This window comes from Poecilia formosa, unplaced genomic scaffold, assembly GCF_000485575.1.
Source record: "Poecilia formosa unplaced genomic scaffold, Poecilia_formosa-5.1.2 Scaffold175, whole genome shotgun sequence".
Taxonomy (NCBI): domain Eukaryota; kingdom Metazoa; phylum Chordata; class Actinopteri; order Cyprinodontiformes; family Poeciliidae; genus Poecilia; species Poecilia formosa.
The window spans coordinates 855,559-874,548 of record NW_006800114.1 but is presented as its reverse complement, the minus strand read 5'-3'; the positions used below and the strand labels follow the sequence as shown (position 1 = coordinate 874,548).

Genomic DNA, 18,990 nt, shown 5'->3' with positions numbered 1-18,990 from the left:
CGCCGGTTCCCATGAGTGTTTAGATTGACATATTGCCAACAATTACTGAAATAATATTTAACTGGTTGCTTTGGTGTTAATTATACCTGACAAAATGTAAGTTTCCTCTAAAGGTTTACCCTCTAAAGGATGAACAAAAAGAACGTGATTTTCTCATTTTCATCCAGCAGATGGCGTTTCACTCCTAAAGAACCAACTTCCTGTTGGTTGTCGCTGACATCATTAAACAGGAGGGCAGCTATTCTTCTTGACTTAGGTGTATTTCTTCATTCCACTGTTTCTAAGTTACATTTTCAAGAACCTTCAACTGACTGTTACACAAACACAGAAACGCCGCAGGTTTTTATTGATGTTTTTGTGTGAACGAAACATGGTGCCTGTGATTGGATGTTGTTACACATAGGAACCTCTAGGGTGCACTGCTGAGCTAACCACAACCATATGGATCCTATGGGTGAGGCTTGTTTGACCAGCTTGTTTTGAAAGCACTTTATTTCTTTATGGTTCATTGCATAAAGCACACAATAATAAGAGCTAACAGCAGGCGGTGTGCACAATATGAGCAAACAATGTAAAGCAAATATAGCTTTATGATCATTCAACAATGGCATAGCTTACAATGGATTTCATTAGGAACACGAACGCGTATAATGCACGTCCGATAAGGTGTGCTGCGCGTTTGGAAGTCGAGGAAAGGAGCGCCTGTTTGCCTTTTTGTTTGCAAGGTATTATGGGTAGGCAGGCTGCTGATCAATCACAGGCAGCAGAGCTGTGATGTTGGGTCGCTAGGCAACAGGAAGGGAGAAGAAGCAGAAGCGAAAGCGTTTGAAGGGAGCTTCAGGGTGGGGGGTTGTCTCAGCTTTTTTTCCCCGTCTCCTTCCTGCCTGTTACACCGAGCAGTTTCTTCTTCACCTCTTGTCAGACGGAGAACATCTGTACGAGTCTTCTTGAGATGATTTATCTACCTAGAAATCTAATCATTCTAATAAACAGAAATGAAGATCGAGGTAATATCTCCATATTAATCTAAACCCCTGATTTGATTAAAGAATCTCACAAAAGTATCCACTCGTTTCACCCTCTGGCAGGGATGATTGACCTACTTTCACACTCCCAGCGGTCTACATCCTCCCCAATATCTTCATGCTGAAAACGCAGTCACATAATAACCTAGTGCCTTGCAAAAGTATTCAAACAAATATTTTCACGTTTTGTCAAGTTAAAATCACAGCCCATGGAGGCGTTTTATTAGAAGCGAAAGAACATTGTGACATATTAGTCTCACCTCAGTTTTTTTTTTATGTAAAAAAAATGTTATACCTAAATTGTGTTGGCCTATCACAAAATGACAAAACGCTTCTTACCTCCTCCCGTCACCTCTCTCCATCAAATGAATGCATCTGACATCCACAATAGGTTTTCCAAAATAGGTTTTATTCTGGAATTCTAGATTTTGTGTTTTGTTGCCACATCTTTGGTTATAACAAAAAATAAATAAAAATAAAAAAAGTCACTTGTCACATTTTGCAAATCGATACAGAGGTGTAACATGAGATTGAATCACATGAATGATCCTGACTGACCGCTAAAGCAATCGCCTTTCATCACACTCCAGGACGTCGATGAACTCAAATAGTGATGTGGAAAATTAAAAACAGGAAGGAGAGGGGAAAAAAAATTAAAATAAAAAAATAAAACAAGCATTTACAAAAAATATGTTCTTTATTCTTTTGGCTTGAAAATGATATCATGTGAGCGGAGAGTAATCACTTCCTGCATGCAGTTCACTAAAACACTACAAGCGCAATGAGAGATGGCTACGGATTGCTTCATGGTTCCTATCTACAGACATGGGGACCAAACATGTGTTTCATCGGGTGTTACAGTGCAGAAAAAAAAAACCCATCTTATAAAAAAGAAAAAGAAATCAGAAATTAAACGCGAAGACGTGAAAATGCACTCATATCTACATTAAAAATTATATTTATAATCGGCAGAACAGAAGCAACCTTCGGAGCCCAGTGGCACACAAACACACTCGCTCAAATAAGAGATGGATGGTGACATTCCTGCAGAGTCTCGCGCAGATACGGACATGTACGACAGCCACACGTGGAATTACATAGCAGTGGGGATAAAAAGTGCTCTTACATCAAATGTAAGTAAGTGTGATGCATACTGTGGGCCCAAATAGCTATAATATTTACAAACCGAACCACTACATTAAAAACCACTCGCTTCTCAATTGAAACAACATGAATGGCATACAAACATTTTTGTGATATTACAGCTTTTAATTGTGATATATTGTCATGTTGTAGCTTGAAAGCAGGTAGAAAGACTTTTTTTTTGTCTTTGTATAGTTTGTTACTTAAAGACATTTTGTTTACAGGAGCTCTGTGGGATGTAGAGAGGAGGGGGAGGGGGGCGTGGAGGATAAACGGGAGCACAGTGAATGCAACACGACAGCGGGTGAACAAGTAGGTCGGAGTGTTGCCTTAAAAGACAGACGTTTTTTGGGAAATTGGCTTAACTTTGCTGCCAAGAGATGGATGAGGATATTAATACCACTCCTGCAATGGCACACAGTGGAACCTTTTGTAGGGAAAACAACTAAATACGTTCTGCTTTGAAGTACATATAAAACTACTATTATCCATCAAGGTCTGGTCAACGTATCTGGTTTGAGTTGCATCCACCTGCTGCTGAGAGGTCTAGTTTCAGTATTTCTTGCCAACATATGAGATGGTGCCAAAAAAAGCCAAATCTCTGTCAACAAGATGTGCAAACTAAATTAGGAAGACCCATTCTTTAATGAAAGGAAAAACTGCATCTCAGCTGCCTCAGGTGCCGGGTCGTTTTCACGAGTTTGCCATTTTGTACCCAACTTTTTTCCAGGTACGAAACGAGCCATGAAAGATTAGGTGTCTCACACCAATCGTGGTTTAATTAGCTGGTTTGACAACCGGGTAATTAAGGAAACTTTTTGTAATTTACATACATATCATTTACAAAGTCTACCGTCAGGAAATCAGGACTGTTTTGGTTTATATTCTCTTATATTTTCTGAGAGTAGGCAAAGAGTCTCCAAATGGGACCGGAACCGAAATCAATGGAAGAGTGACACAAAATCTTTAGAAACTAATATACATTTAAAATAAATTAGATGTCGTATTTGTACTTTATCATTATTATAATTTCTAATTTTTCAAAAATATCTAAGCAGAAAGAAAAAATAAATTACTGCACAATGGATTAAGCATATTTGTGGAAGGGTACAAAATGGAAGAAGGGATAGCATGGTTCCAAAATAGCACAACAAGGAACTGACCACGTTCCTAGCTAACTCTAGCAACTTTAACCAAGGTCAGTGCTTGAAATAAGCATGACTATTTTACTAAGTTGATCTTCTGAAAACACAGCTCAGCTGCTATTGGTCGGTTTGCCTTTTATTTTTTTTGCACCATTGGTCTTTAACCACAGGACATTTATTATGTAATATCAATCCATGCCCACCAGGGGTACGTTCCAACCAAGAACCTACTTATACTCTAATGTAGGGAATTATAGCTATTTGACTCCAGTAAAGAATATCTCGACCCATTTAATGTGGTCCAAACGAATCCATACACATTTAGTCATCCATGCATGTTGATATATTCCTTATTTCTCCCCATTATCTTTAAACCGCTTTCACACTTTGCTTAGTCAGAAGACAAAATGATCTCTTCTATGTGTTTTCAATGAAATTTAGTTTGGATGGTAATATAAACAAGATATGCACTTATGATAATGACAATAGCAACATTTGTCAGGGTACCTGCCACTCATTAAAAATATGTCCACAAGTGGTTGAGCCTTATATTTGACAAAATTCTTGATTGTAGCCACAGTCTGAAACACGAATACTAAACAACGCCACAAAACATTTATCAGCAGTACCTTACTGCTGATAAGGTAGCTAGTACTAGCAACTAGCTTGCTATTTAGCAAGCTAATTAGCTTGCTAACTAGCTTGCAGTTCTTTGAAAGTATCTTTTTTACCGTTTAAAAAAGTGGATGGTGGTCTTTTTCTTTTCTCTACACAACTACAACAACAACACCGATGATGAGAAGTGTTTAACATTCAGCACTGAACCTTTTGACAATCTCAAAGTATGAAAATATGATTCGACTGTTTCCATAAAGCAGATATGCTAATGAAGGGAATCCATTATTGCGGTGAGTTTAGAATGGCTCAAAACAATCCAGTTTAAACCATTACAAAACTAAAGGACACAAAATAAACAAAACAAAAAAACATTTTGGTGTATGAATATCAACACCTACTGTTAAGGACAGACACATAGTTTGACATAAAGACTTGTTTAGTTATTTTTTTTTTTTTTTTTTACATTTAGATTAAAAACAGGCACTCTGATCAGATCAACAGTCTGATTTAGGTTGGATTCTGCCAGACAGACGTCAGATGGGAACACTCCTGGACATAGCTTACCTTGAAACGGAGTCTAGTCTAGGCACAAGAGTGGTGCCAATTGTATCATCGAAATCTTGGCAAAAAAGCAACCAAGAATATTTCCCAAGTTTCTTTAATTGTGTCTTTTTCCTCCAGATTGCATACATTCAGCTTCTCTGTTTTTAGAGAGGGGTTTTTCTACTGAAACTGGAACATGGCATTAGACAGTGATTTTATAAGTCACTGATGGGACACCAGTGATTACAAGTTATTCACTCATTGCACTTCATTGGTTATGTTCCAGTTTCACATATTGTATTAACCACAAGCATTTTGGTACTGACCCTGCACTGTGCGAGTTTCAGACAGCTGTAGTTTCCAGCATCAACTTTTTCTGCCCTTGGTGATTGTACGTGAGTGAAAGCAGTGGAGACATTCTCAAAAATAAAGTAGAAAACATTCTTCTTCATTAAAATAAAATAAAAAAATCCTGAACTGAAACAAAAGATAATGCAGAGAACCTGTTAAGTGATACAGCAATTTTTCAATTCAAGACACTGGATTTATAGAAGTAGCAGCAGCACTAGCTACAGACAAATTAACAGTACACTCAAGTGTCAGATAGTAACAACAACCAAAAGGAAAATCACAAGCGTTTTGCAGAGAGGCTGCACTATGTTCCACTCAACCTCTGGCAGTGTCTGCTGGATAACTTGCTTCCATTTTCCCTCTCTGGGAAGAACCCACATTTTTGTATTTATTATAACAGCGCTCCCATTTTAGGCCTCCCTGGCACAGCGATACTCATCTCCAAACAATCAATGGACAAGCACACATCTATCTACCTCCTATAGAAGCTGTAAACAAATTTCCCCCATATATCTGATGCATTGTTTGTTCCGTTTTGTAGAAGTCTATTTTTTTCTGTCTTTCAAGTCTTTCCCTTTGTTTTCCTTTTCCTTGTTTTCTTTTTCGTATTTGTCCTTGTCCGACTTCGTCACGCTGTTGTAGGAGGGTGGGGAGGCGGTAGACGGAGTCATGTCTGTTTTGTCTGAGGTGGAGTTCTCGTTGAACTTGCTGATGACCATCACATCCTTGTCTGGGTCGCGGACACCCTCCTTTAGCTGCTCTTTGTAGAGAGCGGAGGCCTTTTTCATGGCCTGTTGGATCATGTAGCGCCGGAAAGCTCTCTGGATAACTATGGCCGACATTTCCTCCTGCTTGCGGCGCAAGGTGGTGGTAATTGGCTCGTAGGACACTTTAGAGGGGTTGGAGGCCATGAAACGCTCCTCCATCTGTCCACGCAGCATGTCCATCTCCCCACCTTCGCCCAAAACTCGTTTGGTGAAAGCGAACAAGATGTCTAGGCAGTGGATGCGTTCACCACTCACCATTGGCAGATCCATGGCTATGAGCTGGATCATGTTGGGTTTGGCAATGCGAAGCGGTGGATCGAGGGCATCTGCAAAGTCAGAAAGCTTGTTGTACTCCACAAACTGAGTGGCGTCAGGATCGAAGCGCTCCCACACTTCGTAGAACATCTCAAAATCGTCCTCGCTTAGTGGTTCAGCGCTCTCCTCTGTGGCCACACTGAAGTTCTCCAGGATGACGGCGATATACATGTTGACCACAATCAGAAAGCAAATGATGATGTAGCTGACGAAGAAAAAGATGCCCACTGAAGGGTTACCGCAATTGCCTTTGTAGAAGTTCCCAGGGTGCTCGATCTTGCTGTCACAGTCTGGCTCTCTTTTGTTCAGGATGGGCGCCAACAGGCCGTCCCACCCAGCTGATGTCGTGATCTGGAACAAGCAGATCATGCTGTTCCCGAAGGTCTCAAAGTTGAACATGTCGTCGATCCCCGACTCTCTCTTGACGTATGCAAAGTTGCACATTGCGAAGATAGCATAGATAAACATAACCAAGAAAAGAAGAAGGCCGATGTTGAACAAGGCAGGGAGTGACATCATCAAGGCAAAGAGGAGCGTCCGGATGCCCTTGGCACCTTTTATAAGGCGGAGGATGCGGCCTATCCGGGCGAGTCGGATCACTCGGAACAACGTTGGGGATACAAAGTACTTCTCAATAACTTCGGATAAAAACATACCTGCAAAAGGAAAAATGATCAGAATGATCCAAGCAATTTGAAAAAGAAAAGAAAATCTATGAAAAAGTCAAATAAATCTGAATATTCTCTTACCTACAATTGAAAGAATCACTACCACAAAGTCAAATATGTTCCAGCCAATAGTGAAGTAAAAGTGTCGCAGAGAAATCATTTTGAGTGCACACTCCCCGGTGAAAAGCACAATAAAAACCAGGTTGATCCAGTAGAGGATTTTGTCCATTTCCTTGGTTTGGTCATCCGTCTCTACCATCATCGTCACCATGTTAAGGCAGATGAGGATCATGATTACAATATCGAATGCCTGCTTTGTGACACAGTCAAACACAAAGCCTTGAAATGCGTTCTGAAAGAAGATGGACAAAGAAACAAAAGCGTTAATTTTTTACACCAACATTTGCAGTCATTTCATTCTAACTGAGCAAAGAATAGGCTTACCGTTGGCCGAGGAATCGGCTTTTGTGGCTTCTTTGAACCCAACTTCTTCATGGCATTGTAGTATTTCTTCTGTTCTTCTGTCATGAAGATATCTTGACCTCCAAAGTAAAAGAGAAACAAAAACAACTGGTTACAACCTCACTCTGTAATGTTGAAAAGTGTGCTAAAAGTAAATGCATTAGAAAGGTGTTGTATTTTCTAATAAATTTTCAGAAAGTCCACCATCCGGAAGATCATTCACCATGCTTACTGACCACCCCAAAGTCACACCATCTGCTAGTCCTCTGTTGTGCCTTTCAAAAGTATTTGTACACTTTGAAAAGTTTTTTTATTTCAGGCTGATCGGTGCATATTGAGGGATTTCCAGGAGAATATGTTTACATGGCCAGTTCAGAAAATCAGCTCACCACAAGCTAACTCATGCTTTTTAACCCACAGCTATGCCTGCATCTTGCCAAGCAACAGAACTATATAAATAATGAAATGCAGCATGAATAATTTAGTGTTGACTATATGAAGGTAACAGTGGTGTTTTAGGACGAGATTAACAAAGGAAGTGTAAAAGTCAAGATGAAGCTGACTCGCATATCAACAGAAAATGATTATTATAACGCATTTTTGTTTTTATCCACTTCGACCGAATCCAAAAATAGAAAACATATTGAATTTCTAGGACTTTGGGACTCCACTTTTTATCTACTCCTGTTTTCTTGATTAAATGGGCAGCATTATGTTTTTACCAGGCTCATAGTACTGCTTTTTGTTCCCCACATCGGTTGCAGAGGGAGCAATATTTTTGAAAAGTCTGGCATTTCTGACAAGAAGCTGAAGAGCAAATGCTGGCTACTATTAACGTCGACACGGGCGTCTTTCATTTCGCTCCGCGGTGTTGCCATTTTTGAAACGGAACGGCAGCAGGTACCAGTGCTGCGTCACACAGGGCCAAACACATGCAGCAGCTTCCACACAGAGCAGCCCGAGACGCAAATTTAGCTCACAGACTCACAGCTGCGTTCAAGAAAGACACCATCTAATGATCGGCTGCTGCACAGAGAAGGACCTGCAGCAGCCTAGGATCACCGAGGATGCATGAGTCACCGAGAAACACCCCGCGTGCCCTCAAAGCATGCAGCGCCAACAGCAAATGCGGTCTGGCATTGTCTTCTTGTTCAACCAGGACCTAACGAGAAGGACTGGCGACGCCCAAGTGGTGGGGGGAGGTAAAGAGAGCAACGGGTGGAGGGTTTGCTCTGTGTCTGCTGCAGGCTGGCCGGATGACTTAACTGAGTCGGGATCAGTCGGAGTGGAGCATCCAACCCCACAGACACAGCTTCACACAGATGGTTACACCAGTTCTCCCTGCAGACATGCACTCGGTGAACTGCATTAGTGACAGCTCAGTTACTGCGCTGGCTGAAATGTATGCTAAATGAATATAGTGGAAAAAGTATTTCCTTCTTACAAATTTCTTTTTTCTTTCACGCTTAAGTGTTTTAAAGGGGCACTATTATGTGAAATCAACTTTTTTTTAGCTTTTCATTGTATTATAATGTTATTCACGCATCAAAACGTACCTGGAGTGTTGATCCTTTTATTCTTTAATGCATGTTTGACAAATCCTTAAAGCTCCCGTGGCAACCATACAGCTGTGCAAAATGCTTGGGTGAACCTAACACTGACTTCGGAGCTGGAGTTTCCAAGTTTCCATTTCAGAGAGCAACCTTCCCCCGCAACTCCCCAATGCAGCTCCTTCAGACTAGCCAGCAGCAATTAGCAAACACCTGGGGGAACTGGGCATCTGCTGAGCTCATTATAGGAGCTACTTCTCAGTGCAATGCTGGTAAAAACATTGTTAAAAGATTAATAGAGGAGCCACATTGTGATGTCTTCCTGAGTCGGAGCAAGAGTTTTAAAGAGTCAGACGCCCAATTTAAATACATTTTTCTGTAAATCGTATTTGATATGTATATGGCATTTTTTCATAAGAAACAAAGGTAACATAGTTACTTCATTATGCTATAAAATGGTTTCACTATGACGCTGAAATGTAAGTAGTGGAGATGAACAGATCAGGAATGATTAAACTTGTGGCATCAGATTTTAACTACACTGCAAAAACACAAAATCTTAGCAAGAATTGTGTAAGAACTGTGTCTATGCCAAACCCATCAAATAAAATTAATTAATGTTCTCATTCTCAATAAACTGATATGCAAATTTTCAGATTTATAGATAAAATTCAGTTCTGTTTCCATTTAAATCAACTTTCCCGTCTATAACTGTTAGGAAATGCAACTTATCTTTTTTTTCTGCTGGTTGAAGTTATCGATGATGACACCAATAAACAGATTTAGAGTGAAGAAGGAGCCAAAGATGATGAAGATGACAAAGTAGAGGTACATGTACAGGTTCACTTCATACTCAGGCTGCTCCTCCAACTGCAAAGGAAGAAAGAACAAATGAGAAATGATATTTAGAAATAGTGGAAGGTAAAGAGCAAAATTGGTGTTACTAAAACCATTGACAGGGTGAACATTATATATTTTTACCCCACTCAAAATAAGAGTTGTACGTTTTTTCAGATTTTCAGAATGGAATTCTAGTACTGCCATAAATTACACATTTTTGGTTTTTAAACATTATCAGGGGTGTAAAATGTGAATGTTTTAGTGAGTACCATAACAAGCAGCAAGAGACTTACATCTCTAGAGTCCACAGCAGCATACATGATGTCCATCCAGCCTTTAAATGTCGCCTAAGAGCAGAAAGAAAATGGAATAATGAGATTGTGTGTATTTTCCAACATATTAAGTACAGGTGATTTAATATGCTTATAGGTAATTCAATAAATCTACTCTTATCTGATTTAATGAGTCAAAAAGAAACAGAAAACATTTTTTCCACATTACATTAACTCCACCGACAGTTTTTTCTATGAGAGAAGAGGTTTCTGAATTTAAAAAAAAAGTCTTAAGACTTTCTGACCTTTCTGGAGTTGAAAAAAAGAACTCATGAACTACTTTTGGAGTTTACATAGAGGTAAGTAGGTATTCAAAGTAAAGAATCTAAGACATCTGGGTATAACCTTGTTTGATCTCTCTTGCTGACAAAGGTTACAGTGCACAAAAATTGACTGCTACCAAAATCTTTAAAAGGGTTATTTGTCTGGGTTCTGAATAGTAAGGTGGGTGGAACATCTGGGAGAGGAGACGTCACCAGATCCGGTCAGCCAATCAGACGTGGAATTTAAGAAACATCCAAACCACATTGCAATACACAGAAAATAATATTTTTCTTCTACATTTCTTTAAACTCAGAGAGGAGAATGGAAGATAAGATAGATGTTGAAGACAAAATTAAGGTCATTTATATCCAAAGGACACTTTGAAATACATTTACAGGCATCCAAACAGCTCTTAGTCATGAATCACACTTACCACTTGCAGCAGAGCCAGGTAACCAGCTCCGACGTTGTCAAAGTTGATCTTGACGTTCTTCCAGCGGGCGCTATTGTTAACCAACTTCAGGCAATCCGACTTGTTGTTGACGACGCTGATGGGGAAGAGCTCGTCTGTGGTGGTGTTGACGCAGTGGTAGTACTTCCCCGCAAAGAGGTTGACGCCCATGATGCTGAAGATCAGCCAGAAGATGAGGCAAACCAAGAGCACGTTCATGATGGAGGGGATGGCGCCAAGTAGAGCGTTCACCACAACCTGAAGGCGATCGTGTACAGGCCTGGATTTAGTCGTCTGCAGTGGCTCAGTCAAAACTGGTCTGATTTTAAAACTTTACTGGTTGATTTCATAGAGCCAGAGAAGATATACTTTACTTACAAACATCAAAGTTATGTGAAGATTTAAAAGGTTATCAAAAGCTATTTCTCATCTATTTTGTATAGACACAAAAAGCACTTAACCCCACACACACAGATATTTACAAAGAAAATTATAGGTGACGAAGAAGGTGAACAGGTGAAAAATCTTAACATTTGATAGGTAAAAAAGCAAAACAGAAAAAACCTTAGAGAGGCGGGATGAAGTCACAACATTTTTGTTTAACTGTAAATGAAAAAAAGACACACAACAAAGAAAAAAATTACAGGTTAAAGGCACAACACAAGCAACATCAGAAACCAACGCCCGAGGACAGCAGTAACACAGTTAATCCATTGAGACAGAGTGAGCAAAGTCATGCATGCAGAAGAGTTGTGTTGAATTGCAAGGAGAGGAAATGTGTAGCAGAAGTAGCAGTAGGCATGCAGTCTTACAGGCAGGAGCCCTAACCAGCCATTTAAAAACATTCTGTCTGGAAAACAAGATGCCACAACGGAGAGCAAATTATGAGAATGAAAACAGAAATTATACAATGTCGTCGTTCCTTTAGAGCACAGTTTTTGCAGGTGACAAGCAATTGGTGAGAAACCGCATCGAAAGCTTCGCGACATGGAAACAGAATGATGTGATAGGAATGCTTTGTTTCGTGATAAAATGGTGGGCGAACTGAAAAAAAAAAAACAGCAACAAGTGGTCTGGCAAACAGGTTAATGGGTTGAAAAGTTAAATTTTTATAAACAAATTAAAAGACTGTGGAGATTATTGTGATTGTGGGCAGAAGCTGCTGTGATATTAGCTTAGCATAACACTCAAGACTTAGCCTAGCTAACAGGAAATACGGATTATATCTAAAACTAAGCTTTCTGACAGTTTTACTGAGTTAGATAGACGGTTTCCCCTCATCTGATTTACAGGTTAAACTAAACTACAATTACAACTGTTTAGTTTTTATTTAAATTGAGTTTGTTTCAACTAAGAAGCAACAAATGCCATATTAAGGTGGCCGTTGGTCATTTTGTCCCTTGGTCCATTTGTGCCCCTTTTTTTTTGGAGTCATCAGCCACAGCAGATTTCATACCAACCAGGTGTCAGTTCCTTCCCACACTGAGCTTATTTAACAATCTAGCGATGACTAAACGTCACTAGAAATTCTCAAAACCTCATTGATTATGTGATTTTAAAACCTGTCAAATTCACCCTGGGTGTCGAGAAAGGTTTGTAGTTGATTTAAAAACCGCTTTCCCTAAAACCTTTGACAGAAATGGTAGCTAGTTATTGGTCTGTGGCTTGAGAGAACCCAAAGAGTCATTTTGAAGTAAATGGCTTTGAAATAGTTTGTTTTAGAAAATAGAAGCTGGAGAAATGTCAACAAGGGGTACAAAATGGAGAAAGGGCAAATTGACCTACAGTCTCTAAAGGTTGAGTTTATATCTAATAAAAGACGTTTTAGTGAAAATTTATGAGTCAGTCTGACTCAAAACAGTCACCACCACGTTAAGTACAAAGTAAATGACAGTGGAATGCATATTAGAAAAGAAGAGACATAAATAGAAGAGAAACATATTTTCAGTTTGTCCACTGACAGTCGTTACAGAAATATGGTTCTGTGCAGCTGTTGTCCCTCCTGTTCTTACCCTCATGCCCTCAAACCGAGACAGGGCCCTCAGGGGCCGGAGGGCTCGCAGTGTCCTCAGAGTTTTGATGGCGCTGAGTTCAGAGTAGCCCAGAGCATTTGCTACGAGGCTCACCAAGGACACCTGGGAGACACAGACATGCAGGGTGAGGGATCGAAGGGGGCCGTTTGCACACCACACACCGACGTAGAGATTTCAAGAAGATGCGTTAGAGTTAAGAGAGTAAGTTCAGATTTTTTTCCTAAGCATTTTTCTGAAATTAAGGAATAATAAGATCTTGTTGAGCATCAAGTTTTAACACAACACCAGATTTATTTTCATCCACATTAAGTCTAATATACTCACATCTACAATGAGGAAGTCAAGCCAGCACCAGGCATTGGTGAAGTACTTAACGAAGCCATACGCCACCCACTTCAGCAGCATCTCCAGGATGAAGATGTAAGTGAAGACCTTGTCTGCGTATTCCAGCACGGTTTTGATGGTCCGCCGCTGCTCAATGTAAATGTCTTCGAAAGCCTGAAAGATTCAAACTCTGGGATGTAAGCTTTGATCTAAAACACACACCAAGTAACTGCCCAGAATAGAGAGTTCGACACTCACCAGCGCTCCACTGCTAAGGAGGATCATAAAGATGATGAAGGACTCAAACCAGTTGTGCTCCACAATGATAAAGCAGGTTTTCCTGAGCGTCCACCAGCTCTTGAACCAGCCCACTTCCTCGCTGACCTGGCAGCACTGGAATCTGCTCACACAGCCTGCAGACAAGTAGGAGAAATTAGATGACAGGCATTTGAAAAGGTGCAAGTTGACCTAGCTGACCAAAGCTAAAAATCTCCACATTTCATGTTATGCTTCTCTCACTCAGCAGCAATCTGCTAAAGACAGTTGTACAAATCTTGAGTGACAGTGACCTGCTATCCAAACACTCCTCCATGAATGTGAAGAGGCTTCCCCTGAGATCTGTGTGTGTGCGTGTGTGTGTGTGTGTGTGTAAGGTGAGTGATCTTTTACATAGATTGCTGTATGAAAAAAACAGCTATGAAATCAGTGCCAAAGCCTTTTGGATTCACCATGCTGCTTGAGGTTATGGTACAACCACAGAGCTAAATTGGGGGGTAAACACTTTTTCACACCCCTGTATGTCATGAGAAATCTTCACATGGGAGTGAGTGTTAACAGAGCGCTGTGACCTGGACGACTTCTGTCCCCAAATAAATCCAAATCATCATATGAAAATAGTTTTATGTGTGTACTCTTTGTCTGATATCAAAACTTACTTGATTAAGTGAAACATTCAAGTGTGGCAAATCAGAAAAAAAAAAAAATAAAATAAAATAAAAACAGAAGAGATCTGGAAAGCAGCATTGCATATTTGACATTTGTAACAAAGCGAATTCACTGCAGGTGTTTTAGACAAAATGTCATCTTCCGTTCCGTCCCAGTGACTATTTCTTGCCTGTCTCGCTGAGCATTTGCGTTCACTGTCACTCAGCTACAACAGGCCGCTGCTAAGCTAAAGCAGTTATAACGATTTCCTCTTTGACATAAAATGCACTCACCTATCCCCGTCTAGAATCCCCCTCCCACCCTGACATCCTCACCTTCTGTAAAGCAGGCCTCGGGGTCCAACGACTCCTCTGGCTCCAGTTCCACGGATTCGGCCCCGTCTCCTGGGGGTCGAATATCCACTGTGCTCCCTTCTGATGAGCTCAGGGGTTGGGGGTCTATGTCGAGCTTCTACATGGACGGAGCAGAAGGCGGTAGGACACAGTCACATGATGCTGCTTGGGAGCATTGAGGTTCATTGGTTTTAGGAGCCAACCGTCTGAGCTGCTAATCATGGTCATTCTCCGTTCATGTGCTCTCCACTGCGTACCTCTACTGAGAAGACTCTTATAGCTCACAGAGTTGGGCTCTTCTGAAACTAGCATTGTCATCGTCGCATGCAGCATCGATCAAATGTACCGACAGGCTTTGGCGTTAGCTGTGCCAGATGGCTTCGAATTAGATTATGCACTTGAGGCGGAAGGTTGGGTTTACGGAAATGCACTGTGGGTACGTTTGATGTGACCTCAGTTCGAGGACGAGTGCATGCAGTATTCCAGTGCATCATCAGTCAAAGCCTGAAATAGTACCAAGCAGAACGTGGGGTCAAGTATTGTCATGTCCACTGGAAAAAGGGATCCCAAGTCTTATTTGTTTGCTACACCATTTCCAAAAGTGTTCCGTGGCTCACATGGTGGAATGTTTTACCAAGTCTCTTTTATAAATCTGAAGCCACTCCAATGAGGAGACAGAACTCTTTCCACAGTGACATGAAAACACACCATTTCCATTCCTTGAAAGCAGTGTAAAAAAGCTTCTTCTGTTTGAGTTGAAGTAGACGGATAACCACATTAGCTTACCAGCAAAAACCAGTACTGTGCACTGTTTGAAAGACAGCATGTGCTGTGCAGTTGGTTTTGTGTTTCCTGTTTAGAAAAGACCTACTGAATTAGCACCGATGCATACCCAGAAAACACACAGGACCTAATAGAGGACTCAAGCACTCATTGGTGGTAGTAAAGGTAACACATAAAAGGACAACAGCAACTCCTATTTCCAAGATTTTAAAATGGTTATCTTAAAGTCTAAAATGCTTTAGTTATTAAATAATGTATAATCTAATATCATCTGCATATTGTGAGACTTTTTGTTGACGTGAGGCCTCCTGTCTGTTTTCTCTGGGTGTTTTTTGGCCTCATGTCGATGGTCTCTGAAGTTGGGAGTATTGTAACATGTCAACCTAGACAGTGCAGCAGCCCTGATTGCCGTGGGACCCAGCTAATACGGCATGGGAATGATGGAAGCATGCTGCTCGCAAGTGCATTGTTTTTACGGAAGGGTTTTTCCCTCCGACTCTCGGCTCCTCCTTCGGCACAGACAAATCTGTTTTAGCTGTTGGCCTCACATTTTGCAGCTTAAAACTGGCAGATTTTTTATTTTATTTTATTGTTTCTTAGGAAAGTTTACCTTTTTTAACATGATGTGATCACAGTGAGACAAAAGTGGATAACACAAGCATCAAAGCCAAATGCTAATTAATTGTGTTTACATATTTTGTTTGGTTGTCTTCTTTTTAGTTTGAGATTTTTCACGATCCTCTCGTCTAAAGGGTTATAACAATCAGCAATGTGTTATCTCTTTTGAAACTCTGCAAAAAGTTTTTTTTTTTAATTCATGTTTATGAAAATTAACTTGAATCTTTCATCATTCCACTATTGTTCAGGTTACACAGGTAAATACATACAGATTTTCAATGTGTGTGTGCATGGGGTCTGAGGCAGACAAATGAATTTTGTCCAACCACAGCAAAATTCATTCCTCCCTCCATTCCTTCTCGTCTACTGCACATTCTCCTCCGCCTCCTCCATTCCTTCATACTGAAGCTCAGAGTGTTGGATGCCAATCAAGTCCCAAAACCAAGTCAAAAACCAAGCAATGAAACCAAAAGCAAACATTATGCTTGATGAGTTTGTCTAACAATGGATATAAAAAAGGTGCTCATTCATTAAATGGTTTGTAACTGCAATACAGCCTGATGCCTTGAGGTTAATTATGAGAGGGGAAAGGGGATTAAGGGAAAAGAAAATGATCACAGCATTGGGTGTGCTGCTGAATGGGGCAGGGAGGGGTAATAAAGCAAAGACGGTGGGGGTGGGTGGTGGTGGCTGTGGGTTGGGGGGACGGAGGGCAGACCAGGCAAAGAACGAAAATGGGCAATCCATTGAAGGTATGAGAAAAATATGTTTGTTTGTAAATGGCATAGGCAGTCCTCATGGTTAATGCAATAAAGTGATCTTACAATTCTCTTCTCACTGAAAACCTTGAGAGCGTCTGTGAAACAGCTGGAATAACAAACGAGGGGGGGTTAAACAGAGTGAGTTACACACACCAACGCCAGCACATAACCTGATGCCGCTGGCGGTTCCATAAGGTCACAGTTAGAAGACTTAATCATCTCAGAGACACAAATAGAAACAAAATCTATTCACTGGTTATACTCAGTAAACACATGCTGGTGTCGCTAAGCAAATATACATCTGCTAAAACATGAATATGTCCTTTTTTTCTTTGTTTGTTTTTAGCATACAGCATGTAAAGAGCAGCTGTGATGTCAAACAAATGGTCCATATATGGAGCGTGCTGTGTCATGGCCAGAAATAGACTCCTGGCTTGTTTTGAATCACAGGGAACTGGCACCACACCCACAGTGACAGATTCCCGTCACCAGGGAAGTCAAGTCCCGATGCTCTGTCAGTCTGACGATGCTCGACAGCAAATCAGGCTTTTAGCTACAACGCAAATGGCATTGCGTTGTAGCCATGTCCTACATATCCTCCTGAATACACATTGTATTCAGGAGGATACAATGTGTTGTATCTTCCTGAAGTTTTATCTACAGTACAGCCACAAATTTCTATGTATCTTTGAGTTTTGTGGGATAGATCAACATAAAGCAGCTCAGGATTGTGAAAACCATCTGAGCCATCTGATTTTACCTCAGGTGATCAGTTTCTTTTCACAATTATTCTCTACTCTCTACTTCTCTACTCTATTCTCTACTCTGTGATGGTCTGTCATATATGGGAAACAAGGAAATTTGTGGTCATGTCGAGAAAAATGTGAGAAAATTTATTTAAACACAAAGCCATAAATCATTGTAATGATGCCGTAAGATAAGATTTAAATGTGTGTTTACGAAGCTTACTGGTAAGGCAGCCCTCTCCAAAACAGTGAGTCATGCAGTTTGATGATAAAACATAAACCTGTTGCTCTGGACAAAGACTAATTTGAGTCTCTTTTTGGCTGCCATGGCTGCCAGGATTCTATGCTTGAGATAAGACTCCATTAGCACAGCATGATGCATGTACATGTGAGTCAGCACTTGTGTTATTTTCAAACTGCTTGACTGTCAGATAATTGTCAGAAAAGGCCATTTCTATGCAAACCTTTATATATTCACGCTCTCATTTGTATTGCGTGTCAAATAATCCTGACATCACGATTTAATCAAGCTTTAAGAAAGACGCCGAAGTGATTTTCTAAAGCCGACGGAGATGTCAGCCGTGTGGTCAGCCGTCTTACCTCTTTGCTGCCCTCCACGTCAGAAGAGTCGCTGCTGAAATCCTCCGTGTTCAGGTTTTCAAAGTCCGACTCCCCCACAGCAATGGGCACGGTCACCGTAAGGCTGGGGTTGTGGATGAAGGACATGTAGTCGCATTCTTCCATTGGGTACTTGCTCGTGGTGTCCCCGCCTACCGCAACCACCAGCCCCCCCGGCTTCCCATTGCCCTCCATCATGTACAACACGCTGGGGTCTTTGGTGATCTCCAGTGGCGTGTGGTTGGAAATGCAGTTCCCCTTCCCGTTGCTTTGCAGGTCGTCCAGGGGTTTGCTCTCCTCGGCCAGGCTGGAGCCCTTGCCTCCGTCGAAGCAGAGGCTCTGGAGGAACTGCCGCGCTTTGGTTTTGACATAGGAGATGCCCCGCTGGATGCGGCCGACGGCGATCTGGAGGTTGTTCATCTCACTGTCGTCGTCGGTGGCCGCCAGGTTGTCTGCGCTGAACGAGCTCAGGAGGAGGGCCAGGAAAAGGTTAAGGACCTGGAAGGAAAGTTATAGGTGAAGAATAATAGTACAGAAAAAAAGAGTAAAACCTACGGAAGAGGATTAAAATGATCAGAAAAGATAATTTTCTGAATTCTGAGATTAAAGTAGAAATTCTAATAAAAAATGTCAAATATCTGAAAAAAGTCAATGTTTTTTTCTTTTTCTTTGTGTTGCCCTAATCCTCTTCCGTAGAAACCAGAGCCTTAAACACAGAAAACAGTTTGTACCACGAGGTTTCCGATCACCATGACCATCATGAAGACGATGATGCACATCGTCTGCCCTGCCACCTCCATGCAGTCCCACATGGTCTCGATCCACTCCCCGCACAGCACCCGGAACACGATGAGGAAGGAGTGGAAGAAGTCGTGCATGTGCCAGCGCGGCAGCTCGCAGTCTTCTGAAATCTTGCACACGCACTCCTTGTAGCTCTTGCCGAACAGCTGCATGCCCACCACAGCAAAGATGAACACGATGATGGCCAGCACCAGCGTCAGGTTGCCCAGGGCACCCACGGAGTTGCCAATGATCTTGATCAGCATGTTCAGAGTGGGCCACGACTTGGCTAGCTTGAAGACCCTCAGCTGATTAGAGACACAAATTACAGGTCTATCAGTATTAGTAATCATAGTAAAAAAAAAAGTAAATAAATTTGGTGCCACGCTTACTTGAAAATAGTTCTAGCAACTATAAAAACAGAAGAGTCTGAGTTTTCCTTATGTTTTGTGAAAAGCTACTGATTGGTTAATAATCTCACACAAGAACGAAGGAAATTTTGAAAAGGCACCTATCGAACACTTCAAGTTTAATAAAAAATGAAGAAATGATTCACAAACAGGTTTTAAAATGAAC

At 41.1% G+C, this 18,990-nt stretch overlaps 1 protein-coding gene across 11 annotated transcripts in view; it reads right to left on the bottom strand.

Annotated features, from left to right (window-relative positions):
* Window positions 1–1,413: 1,413 nt before the first annotated feature.
* The window catches only part of LOC103147182 (sodium channel protein type 2 subunit alpha-like), a 36,186-nt gene continuing 18,609 nt past the window's right edge, over window positions 1,414–18,990 (bottom strand). For 4 of the 11 annotated variants that reach the window (XM_016678169.1, XM_016678166.1, XM_016678167.1 and 1 more), the window contains 12 exons: window positions 18,366–18,722; window positions 17,617–18,132; window positions 14,091–14,226; window positions 13,090–13,244; window positions 12,832–13,005; window positions 12,487–12,609; window positions 10,457–10,732; window positions 9,721–9,774; window positions 9,320–9,457; window positions 7,020–7,124; window positions 6,657–6,927; window positions 5,371–6,563 (listed from right to left, as the gene is read on the bottom strand). In XM_016678169.1, the coding sequence (XP_016533655.1) occupies window positions 5,371–6,563; window positions 6,657–6,927; window positions 7,020–7,124; window positions 9,320–9,457; window positions 9,721–9,774; window positions 10,457–10,732; window positions 12,487–12,609; window positions 12,832–13,005; window positions 13,090–13,244; window positions 14,091–14,226; window positions 17,617–18,132; window positions 18,366–18,722 (3,498 nt within the window). Of the gene's footprint in view, window positions 6,564–6,656; window positions 6,928–7,019; window positions 7,127–9,319; window positions 9,458–9,720; window positions 9,775–10,456; window positions 10,733–11,038; window positions 11,078–12,486; window positions 12,610–12,831; window positions 13,006–13,089; window positions 13,245–14,090; window positions 14,227–17,616; window positions 18,133–18,365; window positions 18,723–18,990 lie in introns of those variants that run through there. The other 7 variants (XM_016678164.1, XM_016678165.1, XM_016678160.1 and 4 more) reach the window with 3 other exon arrangements.